Source organism: Epinephelus moara, chromosome 2 (assembly GCF_006386435.1).
Source record: "Epinephelus moara isolate mb chromosome 2, YSFRI_EMoa_1.0, whole genome shotgun sequence".
Lineage (NCBI taxonomy): Eukaryota > Metazoa > Chordata > Actinopteri > Perciformes > Serranidae > Epinephelus > Epinephelus moara.
This window is the reverse complement of record NC_065507.1, coordinates 89,278-101,212: the sequence shown is the minus strand read 5'-3', so window position 1 is coordinate 101,212 and position 11,935 is coordinate 89,278. Positions and strand designations below refer to the sequence as shown.

Genomic DNA, 11,935 nt, shown 5'->3' with positions numbered 1-11,935 from the left:
CACACAAAGGAGCAGATAGCGGTCCTGCTGCTGGGTTGATGCCCTTCTACGGCCCTGTCCAGCTCTCCTGGTGTAACGGCCGGTCTCCTGGTATCTGGTATCAACCTGATTGGGCTGCAGGTACGGCCTCATGCTACCAGTAGTGCCAAGGACACTAGCAGAAGACCAAACTAGAGAAGAACCAGTCAGGAAGGATAAGGAGAGAGCAACTGTCTGTGGAGCAGCTGAAACTGATTCACAATCACTGGATTGATCTCCCTGAAGTTTAACTGACTCCCTGTTAGACTGTGACCTTTAATTGTTCCATTCAGTTCTTTGAACAGTGTTGTTGTTGTTATTGTTGTTGTTTGTATAATGATTTGTCTTGTGTCTGTTGTCTCCTCCATTTGTATTCTTTCTGTTTACGTATTCGGGACTACAGATGCAAATTAGCAGCTTTGCTACAATCCGGCATGTTTACAGAGATGTTTGATCAGTGTTCATTAATGTGCACTGTCCCCATCCAAATCAACTAAACTAAACTACAGTGTGTGTCTCTGTGTTTATACTCAGGTATGTTTGCGTCCTGCTGTAACTGGTTGTGTATGGACGCTGGTGATGACACTGAGCAGTCTGCCGGAGCTGAGCGACGTCATCAGTCCTACACTAACTCGGGCTTCAACAGTCAGCCGTCTCCTCCTGCACCTGAACACACCTGTAAGGCGTGCGGGGGGCACTTGGACACACCTGCAAAGAAGGTAACCCCGCCCACCTGCTGCAGTCTGTTGGGTCAGAGTCAGTCCACAGTGATGTGTTACAGTGTCTCTCTGTCTGTCCGTCTGTCTGTCAGCATGTGTGCGTGGACTGTAAGAAGGACTACTGCAGCCGCTGCTCCGCACAGCTGGAGCCCCGCCCCCGTCTCTGTCACACCTGTCAGCGTTTCTACGGCAACCTGCTGGAGCGGGCGGAGCTCATGAAGCTGAAAGTGAAGGAGCTCCGGGACTACCTGCACCTGCACGAGGTCTCCACCCACCTGTGCAGAGAGAAGGTGGGAAATGATGTCATAGTTAGTGAATAGATTCATGAGCTATGGTCAAACGCATGTGGTGTGAGGTCACAGTGAACTTTGACCTTCAACCATCAGGCTGTCTCCTGGCGAGCGTAAACAGTTTACTTAAAAACAAATGTCTCCTACCTGTCACTTTTAAGCCCCGCCCCCCAGTTAAACCTTTGTTTCCTGTTCTTCAGGAGGAACTGGTGGAGCTGGTCCTCAGTCAGCAGTCTTCACCATCCAGTGACTCCGCCCCTGAGACCTTGACCCCCGACCCTGTGTCCATGACCTTTGACTCACCTGACTTGACCCCTCACACCTCGACTCCTGCCCCCCCTGCCCCGACCCCTGAACCCCCAGCTGCACAGCCTGAAGCCCCACCCACAGAGACCGCCCCCACTGAGCCCGATGTTCAGGACGAAGACCAGGTAAGACCAGACCAGGGGTCCTGGACCTGCAACTGATCCTGTAAATGTACAGTACCTTTACAGTCATGGTCTCTTGAGTCGGGACCTTGTCCTTGTGTCTGGGTTCCTGAGACTGATTCAGTCTCTTGTCCGTCTGGTTCAGACCTGGGACCCGGAGGAGGCCCCGGTTTCGGGTCGCAGGGCATCTCTGTCTGACCTGAGCTGTGTGGAAGACATTGAGGCTCTCAGCGTCCGGCAGCTGAAGGAAATCCTTGCCAGGAACTTTGTCAACTACAAAGGCTGCTGTGAGAAGTGGGAGCTGATGGAGAGGGTGACCCGGCTGTACCAGGACCAGCAGAACCTACTGGGTGAGTTTAGGGTTAGTCCCAGGACCAGCTGAACCCACTGGTGGATCCAGGGTCAGTCACAGGACCAGCAGAACATATTATTGGGCATAAAAAGTTGAACATTGAGCAGAAAGTTTGTTTTATCAAAATCAAATGAAAACATGTCACTTCCTGTTTGTCCTCCAGCTGCCAACACTGTGAACGCTGCAGGTGAGTTTCCTGTTTCCTGTTTTTAGTCTTTTCTGACGTTCTAAAGTCCAAACAGTTCATTGATGAAACATGTTTTAGATTAATCAGACATAAAGTTAGTTCTTTATGAGCTGTTGTTTCTCACAGTGCCTCCCCGTACGTCTCTGTGTCTCCTTCCAGAGTCCGGCGGCGGCGGTGGCCGTCCTGCAGGTTTGGAGGAGAACCTCTGTAAGATATGTATGGACTGTCCGATCGACTGCGTCCTGTTGGAGTGTGGTCACATGATCACCTGCACCAAGTGCGGCAAGAGGATGAGCGAATGTCCCATCTGCCGCCAGTACGTCGTCCGAGCTGTCCACGTCTTCCGGTCCTGAACCTGGGTAAACCACACCACCGCCACACACCTGCGTCTGATTCCAGTCCAACCAAAACAACTCACTTCCTGTTTTAAATGTTCTCACTGTCAGACACATTTTGGTTTGGGGGGAAAAGGTCGTCACATATTTGATCACCATAGTTTTTGTTGACAGAAGTAGCGCCGTCTCAGGTTTTTAAAGTTTTCTCCTGATGTATGTTGAGTCTGGTATTTGTTGGCAGAATGATCGCGGTCATGTCCAGGTATCGTATGACAGGTCGATGATTATCCTGACAGGCCATGTGACGTCATTCTATGCGACATCTTTACAGTGTTGTGCAAAAGTTTTGGTCCCCCAGTCAAAGGTTTGTTTACTGTGAGTAGTTCAGTACTAGTTTGTTCAACTCGAGCAGTTCAGAGCGCAGAAACGCCAGGCGCCTAGAACGCAGATAGACGAGGCACGTGGCAACGCCAAAACAGCGAGCAAATAGCTTCAATCTCATTAAAAAAACTGTTACAAAAAGACGCCTCCAGCTGTTGAAACACTTCGTCTGTGATCGGGGCCTGAGGGGGCAAACAAACTTGAACCAAACAGGCAGGTGTGTGTGCAGGTTTTTTTCCACTCTGAGATTGTAAAAAAACAAAAATAAAACACTGATCTAGCTAAAGATTTGGAAAAGCATGTTTCATCTTTAAAGGATAACTTCGGTATTTTTCAACCTGGGCCCTATTTCCCCATGTGTATGTGTGCGTATGATTCATAGGTACAACTCTTTTGGAGATCAGCTCGTTTTCTTCTGAACTATTCACAGTAAACGAAGTGTTGACCAGGGGGCACGAACTTTTGAATGACACTGTAAATATCAGCGGCTTACAGCTGTGTTAATGCTCTGAATGTCATACCCATGACTCTTCTTCTTCTTCTTCTTCTTCTTCTGCAGGACCGACTGTCTCCAAAGCAATAAAGTGCAAACTGAAGGGACCTCCTCCACAGATGTGTTTATTTTTCTAGTGTAAATAAGATGAAGAATGTAAGAAGTGACCTTCTGTGAGCGTCGGCCTGCAGAGCTGCTGTTTGAACACAAACACTGAACGTACAGACCAACTCCACATCTCTGAATCATCCACCAGGAATCCTCTGTGCCTTCAGCAGCTCGTCCTCTGGACGCCGTCTCAGCGGTGAAACACTGAAGGGGCGGGGGGCGGGAACCTACCAAAGAGAAACGTTACCTCGACAGGTGAGGCGGGTCCAAGATCATTACGTCACCACGTCGCCTTAAACTCAGTGTAAAGCACACAGACTGTTTTCTGGTCACAGTCGGCTCTGTTTACAGTCCGCAGTGAGCTCACACTGTAAAAATATCTCAGTGATGTCATAACCTGTGCAGCCGTCTGCGTCCCAGCGGCGTCGCTGTATTAAATCTAAACTAAAGCTGCTTTAGACCAGCAGCCAATCAGAAACAGGACATCAGCATGGTCATTAAACTGCCTTCAGATCAGATTATCAGCAGGATAATAACACACACACACACACACACACACACACACACACACACACACTCACACTGAGCCCCGCCCCCAGCCTCAGGTGATTGGTGCACCTGTCAGTCACACCTTTACCTTCAGACGCCTGATGGATCTGAACGCTGCTGTTTCCCCTCAGATCCTCTGCGTTACACCGACATCCAGTAAAAACTCTTCAAATACTGGAGCGACACATTTTACATTTTCCAAACTGTTTCAGATTGTTTCTGTCGTCTCTGCTCCGACTGTGTCCTCAGGAGACACACACCGTCTCATCAGTCACTGATTCCAGAAAGAAACACAATTTTTAACGAATTTTAATATTTAAAAAAAGCTCAGACAGTCTTCAGATACATTCTCAGATGAATGGATATGAATGGAAACCAGCGGCCGCCTCAAACAGCAGAATAACCAAACGCCTCTGTCTAACACAAAATGACTCGACGTTTCTTCTTCTTTCTTTTGACCACTTAAGCCCCAAAACCAGCAGCTGAGACGTCGACTGCTGGTTCTGATGTCAAGGACAAAAAGTTTAACACAGTTTGGAAAATGTTGAGTGATGATGTGAAGTACTTTGATTTAGGGATGCACGATAAAATCAGTACGTCATCGGTGACGGCTTTAAAATGAACTACAAGAACCAGGGCTGAGCGATATAACGACTGTGTACAATATATTGATTTGTTATCAAGCAGGGTATTAATTAAGACACTGTTTATATCGACAGAGGGTCAGGCTGCATTACATGACGCATACCAGTGAGCACACTAGTTCTAGAACACAGTAAACACACATTAAACACACAGTAAACATGGCTTAATAGAGACAGTGTCAAACACAAATCAGCTTCACTATAACTCGCAGCATTCACAGACAAACACTTGTCTTTATCTGGACACATTTTCCCCACAAATACAACACGCTAACGTTATTAGCACAAGCCTATGGCATTTTACATTGTATAAATTAGCCTAGCAGCTAGCAGACTTTTCCTCTGCTCATATGACCCCAGGGACAACAGCAAACCTCTGCAGCTCCAGTGCTGTGTGCAGAAAGTTAACGTACAGCCCTGCAGTTTATGTGATATAATTTTTCATGAACATGTTGTGCAGCTGTTTATTTTCAAACAGGAAAATAATCCCTGTCTTTGTATTTTATTTTCATCACAATCTGTTTTTATAAAAGTAACTGAAGTCTCAGATGTGGCTCTGACCTGCAGCTAAAAACATGTAGAAAATACAGAGATATATATCATGTGTCGCTGGTCAGCCTAAAAAAATACAGAGATATGAATATTTGTCTGTAGGGCCCAGCCCTGATGAGAATCAGCCAACATTTTTCTTATTATGCACAATGAATGAATATTACATACACTGAGCAGTAGATAAAGAGAGATGACTGGTTGCTCTGTTTATACAAAAATGCATAATCTTGTGTCGGGTGCTTGTGGAGAACAGGAAATATTAAAAAGCCTTTATTGTGGTGGCTAAATCATGAAAAGAGCCGACATGTTTGGACCACTGCAGACCTTCATCAGGAGTTTACAAACTGTTTTGGATCGCCTTCCTGTTGATACTTTGAAAAGTATTTCATGTCTCCATCTGCTGGTGGGCCGTCACAATAAGGATCTGCATGTATAATAATTAATTCCAATACGGAAGAGACTTGATCACTAACATTAGGTGGGGAAAAAAGGATATATCACTTATCACTTAAAAGTCAAATTAGTTGTTATATGTTGGATATCAGCAAAAAACTCAGTATCGTGCATCCTTACTTTGATTTACACGCCTGTCGTTTCCTGATGAATCTCAAAACGCTTTCCTGATTTAGTCATAATGGCGGTATCACATTTAGACACTCAGATTAATCCATTCTAAATAACAAAAATCAGCTCAATGTGAAAAATGTGAAATGTGACTACAGACAAACACAGTTTAACCTGTGGAGAATAAAATGTCTGATAGTATTCTTTTTTCCTACAGTTCGCTCAAAAGCTGCGGCTGACAGGTCGATTCGTTATCAATAAATCTGAAGTTTATTTTTTCAGTCAATTAATTTGGTCTGAAAAAAGAATCTGAGGTGATGCCGTCAAAGTTTAAATTCAAAACCCTGAAAATATTGAGTTTATTACTGGAGAACAAAATCAGCAAACATGCACAGTTGATCGATTAACTGACTTATCATTTTGAGTTCTAACTGGCACCAGATTACTTCCTGAAAGTCACCGAGAACTTATTTATAAATTACAGGCTCACGTAGAAAAGATTTAAACTGCCGCTGAGCATCTTAAATTTACAGAGTTTAAGGGTTTAAATCCCATCTCACATATCAAAGATGACATCCTGACACATACCATATTCTAGAGTCAGCTGTCTGCTGGCGCTAGCCTCCCCTTGTACGTCAAACTGACTGCCACCAGGGGGCAGCAGAGACAGGAAGTGCTCACCATCATGTACGGCACTGGACCCAAACCTGCTGGACAAGGATCAATGACATGGCAGCGACCAAACAGCCTCAACAACCATACATAGATGTTTTTACTTTGTGCTAAGCTAGGCTAGCATTTTCCCACTGCTCACAGTCTTGATTAGCTAAGCTAACCCTGGACCAGCTTGACTGTAGCTTCCTGTGAGGTCATTTCCTCTCTATTTTCTCTGGGAATTTAAGGTGTTTAGGGACCTTGAGGGATTTTATATTTGTAGTTTAAAAGGTAAAAAGGTACTGTTTATCAGGAATGATTCCAGTGTTAGTAGACTCAGCAATGCAACTAAATTTAGGGCAATAAAGTACAAAGGGAGACAAGTTGCATAAAAGCAATGGGCCTGTCACTGCACTGGATCTCCATCTTCTCACCTGAGACAAAGAACAAGATGTTTTAGTAAACGTTGGATTGTTTTTTTTAAAATAGATTTAATAGAAACAACAGCGGCCCCAGGATACTTCCCTGAGGAACGCCGGATGTCATCAAAGACAAAGAACAAGATGATTAACTAAATGTGGGACTGTCCCTTTAAATCAGATTTAATAGAAACAAAAAAGGCCCCAGGACACGTCCCTGAAGGACTCTTTTATATTATTCCTATTTAAGACAACAGCTGTGTCTCAGTTCAGGGGCTGCAGCCTTCGAAGGCTACATTTGAAGACTGATTGCGTCACATCGGCGCAACCAAGGCCGTCCCATTTCCAAAGCTCCTTCAAGTGTGGCTGAGAAATGCAGCCATTTTTTCCCAGAATTTGGAGGATGCAACGGATGAATCCTTCGTGGCCCAGCCTATCCCAAGATGCATTGTGCGCTGGTGACAATTACATATTAAGTTAAGCTAACAGCTGTTAACTAGCTAACGGTTAACGGTTGTTAACATTACTGTTAGCTAAAAGCACACAGCTTAAACAATTTTGAATTTAATAAGTTAAAACGCTCCATCAGCCTGAAATATATCAGATGTCAGCGTTTCTGGTGGTGAATCATCTCCTCAAGGATTGAATGAAATAATATGTATAATAACAAGATTTAGGGCTAACTAACCTACTAGCTTATTCTTTCTTTCGTCAAGTGCAGCTGGTTGCTAGCTAACAGTAATGCCAGTTGGTCGGGACGAGAACAACTGGTGATGCAACCGGGAAATCCTCCGCAGACCAGACTGTCCCATTTCGGAGACTGTTTGGTTTGGCTGATGCGGTCTTCAAAGGACATCCTTCAAAGGTTGCAGTGTCTGAACTGAGACACAGCTATAGAACGAGATGGTTTAGTAGATATTGGATTGTTCCTTTAAATCTTATTTAATAGAAACAACAGAGGCCCCAGGACACCTTCCTGAGTAACTCCACATTATTAAAGACAGAAAACAAGATGATTTAAAATGTTTTTTAAATCAGATTTATTAGAAACATCAGAGGCCCCAGGACACGTCCCTGAGGAACTCCACGTTATTGAAGAACAAGTTGATTGATGAATTCTTACCAGCAGACTCTCTGTGTGTTTGTGGTTGAACAGAAGCTTCAGCAGTTGAACTCTTTGGTTTGAAGTTGACTTTGTGTCTTGTTGACTCTGATTGCACTAATCTGTTGACGCTGAAACATTTTGAACTTCTTCTTTAGTTGATTTGTTTGGGTTGAAGAGGAAGTTGTTCTGGAGAGAGAATTGTCCTTCTTTGTTGTTGCTCTCCTGAGGTCATTTAGGTTGATTTTTTTTTCTTTGTGAATTTTTTAGATTTTCGAATGATGGTTGGTTTATACAGCCATTCTGGGATCACATTTATTTCATATGTAACCATTGCCTTCTGCTCGTACAGCGGCATCATGGCAACTCAGCTGTGGTACATGAAGCTATGCTGCACTTTGATTCCTCTGCTACAATAAAAATGAATGACGTCATAATCACTGCGCTGTCAGAGTTTTATGTGTCTGAACTGATCCTGTTCTCTTCTTCAGGTATATGTTAGCATTGTTAGCTTCCTCCACTGAGACCAGCTGGAAGCTAATGTGCTAGCATCAGTTGTGTTTGTTTCTGTAGTGCAGTGGTGTTCAGGCTTATTACGAGTTTTAACTTTAATCTCTTTAATCACAGCTCAGATACTTTGTGAAGTGATTTTTTTTCAGTATCACACAAACATATCCATAAACCAACGCTCTGTTCACTGATGACGGCGTAATGTACGCAGAAGTGTGGACAGGAGTAACATGACTCGGATTACAGTCAGATTCCTGTCACAAATTTGCCGACTTTAGATCCGACAAAAAAAAAAAAAAAACTCAGCTAGAACTTAGAACCCAGGACGTGTCCCTGAAGAACTCCATGTTATTGAATGATTCTCCATGTTGAACCAATCAGACAGCAGCAGACTGTAAAACGTGCAGGTCGAAGGTTACAGATGGAGACGCAACAAATAAATATAAGTTTTTAAAATCCCTCATGATTTTTGTAAATTTCATATATTATTATTCTGTTGTGAAAATGTTTTTACCAAGTGAAGAGCGTCATTATGACTTATTAAGGACTCGACACTCTTGACTTGGGACTTGAGTAAAAACTTACTTGTGACTTAGAAGACAATGACTTGGTCTCACCTCTGAATGTACCTGGTGACCTCGGAGCGTTTGCACGTAGCTGCCAGAGCTGTTTGTATTAAACATGCAAATACTTAATATTTAGATGAAAGGAGGCTGGAGCACTCGATAAAATTGCAGAGCTTTTTATAAGGTGCAAACAGACTGACGTTTCCACGCTACTGCGTCTTCTTCTTGTTCTGTAAAGCACTTTGAATTACTTTGTGTACGAATTGTGCTCTACAAATAAACTTGCCTTGCCTTGCCTTGCCTACTATTTTGTCCTGTGCTGTGAGCACTGATCCAGTTTTATTTTTGGCTGAAGCGCAAGAGTGCCTTTCTTTGACTTAATATTTAGTGCAGCAGATTTAGTATCTGTCCTAACGTCCACGGTCTCTGCTCAGGAAACTAGACATGATTTTAAAGCCTTCAGTTCATCAAAGAAGATGAGGTGTAAAGCAGGATACAATAAAAGTACATAAGTAAAGTACCTTAAAACTGTTCCTGTCTATCTGTCTGTCTGTGTCAGGATAATATCTCTGTCCTGTGACTGCAATTCATTAGTTAACAGTTTAAAATGATTTCCTAGAAGCTGATATTAATGGAGCCACTTCTTTTATTTTTTTTCTAATTTCTTTTCCAGTTGTATCTGTCTTGACTTTTTTCATTGTTTTTATATGGTGTCACTATATTACTATGTAACAAATAATAATAATGATATTTAAGTTCTTAAAAATATATATATTTTTAAATACAGCACCTATGGTAAATACAGTATTTGAGTAAATGTACTTAGTTACAGTCCATCATTGATTATTTATATTTTACATGAGGCATTTGTCTGTTATTATTATTATAAATAAACCTTATATAGTTAATAAGATGAATATTAACTATGTAAGGTTTATTCTTTTGAAGAAATGATATATCATTGTTTATTATTATCATTATTATCATTATTATTATTATTATTACACAAATACCTTATTTGCCATAAATGAAGTATTTTTTTTTAATATTTTTAAGAAATTAATATAAATTATTATGATGTTTTTTTAGGTACATTATTGATGTTATATTTTTTATTTTACTAATATCAATAATACAAATACCGTTTGAAACACTGGGTCACAAAGAGTCACTGATACGGAAACTGATTGGTTGGTTAGCGGACAGTGGGCGGGTTATTTTTTCTTCTCGTCTGCTCATTGGTTGTTTTGGGGCAGAGGGCGGGCCCTCGGCTGTTCATTGGTTGGTTGATGAGTAGTAGGCGGGGCTGAGTTTGAACCAGAATCCCGCCGTATATAAGTCAGGTGTCAGGTTTCCTTTAGTTAGTTAACTTAGCATGAAGCTAAGCTAATCGTCTATCATCATCATCATCATCATCAACAACAACAACAACAACAGCGGCGGCGGCGGCGGGGAGTTGTTGACCTCAGTGACGGGCTCCTTGTTCACTTCTGCGGGCTCTGATGCGCCCACACCGCGGTGTGTAGCCTGTATCTCTCTGGTGTTACGGTGAAAGTGAGGCGGGTGTCAGCATGGCGGAGGGAGCTGACGCCGCGAAGAGGAAGCCAGCAGCGGGGACGAAGAGCCGACAGAGCCAGCCGAAGAGGAGCTGCAGCAGCCGGGTAACGACAGTCTGAGCTAACCGTGAGCTAACAGTTAGCTTCACGGAGCCGTTAGCTAAAGTTTCGAGACAAGTTTAAAGACGAACTGAGACCAAAGTGTGAGAATATAAAAACTCAAAGAGTTAATAAAACTCAGGTTTGCAGATGTTTTCATTTTTAAATAAAAACCGTTATGACGTTAGTTTGTGAGCTAACTTTTTATAGCAACATGCTAACGGTACTGTTGGGACACTGAGGCAGGAGGCCACCGGTGTGTCACCGAAAACTGTTACCGAGCAATTTAATGACACGTTTAAAATCACATCTTCAGTAAAAATATAGACACAATAAATGTTTCTGCTCTTTTCTCATCAGTGTGAAGGATCCACACTGATGAGAAAAGCTCGTAGATACACTAAGTTACATCACTTTGTGTTTATTAAATACACGATTATTTAATAAACACTTTAAAATCCTTTTTGTTGATTAATGAAAATATTATAATGCTGCTCAATCACACTTTGTGAATCAGACATACTTCAGTGATAGTTTGATGATGTAAAGAGTACTGAATCATATGTATGGAAAAAATAAAGTACCCAGAATCTCCCAAAGGTGCTTCGTACCTGTGGTGCTCCGTACCTGTGGTGCTCCGTACCTGTGGTGCTCAAACTTGTGTCCGACGCTCACCTGTATTTATATCTGTGCACAATAACATGTGTCATCAGTCTCAGAAAAACATGAGACAATAAAGATAAGACAAAATCAGACAGGTAGCTTCATGACTTTGTCTCCTGACAGTTTGTCTTTGTCTCTCAGAGGGAGCTCGTCGTCTTGGTGTTTTGCTTCGTACAGTCACTGAATGCACCGTCCTGCTCACGGCTTTCTGCTTTTAAACGAATCATCCCTCACACTGGACACAATCTCATCTACCTGAGTTTGCCTCTTTATTAGGAAATGTGTGCACAACATACTGATACAGTAAATTCACTCATAACTTTGTACAGGCCCAGTCTAATATGGTAATAATAGTAATGTGCGGTTATCACAAAATCCCACGGCACACTGTTTGAGAACCACTGATCTATTGTACTGAGATCTGGTGACTGTGGAGGCCGTTGGAGTACAGTGAACTCATCGTCATGTTTGTAGTGTGTCGTATATTCTAACTCTATACACGTTTTTATATTTCTTACACACAACACTGTTGTAGCCAAAGGCACATTAAACACGTTTCATATTTTTAATATTTAACACACTACTGTTAACATTGTGGCACATTACACATACACTCACAGGCCACTTTATTAGGTACACCTGTCCAACTGCTCCTTAACACAAATATCTAATCAGCCAATCAGGTGTCAGCAGCTCATTAACGTTTAGTCATGTAGACATGATGAAGACGAGCTGCTGAAGTTCAA

General features: G+C 42.5%; 1 protein-coding gene across 1 annotated transcript in view; it reads left to right on the top strand.

Annotated features, from left to right (window-relative positions):
• Window positions 1–8,235, top strand: part of rffl (ring finger and FYVE-like domain containing E3 ubiquitin protein ligase) — an 11,670-nt gene extending 3,435 nt beyond the window's left edge. Inside the window, exons 2-8 of the mRNA XM_050068189.1 lie at window positions 553–737; window positions 830–1,027; window positions 1,228–1,458; window positions 1,601–1,805; window positions 1,971–1,994; window positions 2,154–2,353; window positions 3,270–8,235. Coding sequence (XP_049924146.1) covers window positions 555–737; window positions 830–1,027; window positions 1,228–1,458; window positions 1,601–1,805; window positions 1,971–1,994; window positions 2,154–2,347 — 1,035 coding nt within the window. The 5' untranslated portion in view covers window positions 553–554 and the 3' untranslated portion in view covers window positions 2,348–2,353; window positions 3,270–8,235. The remainder of the gene's footprint in view (window positions 1–552; window positions 738–829; window positions 1,028–1,227; window positions 1,459–1,600; window positions 1,806–1,970; window positions 1,995–2,153; window positions 2,354–3,269) is intronic.
• Window positions 8,236–11,935: the final 3,700 nt, after the last annotated feature.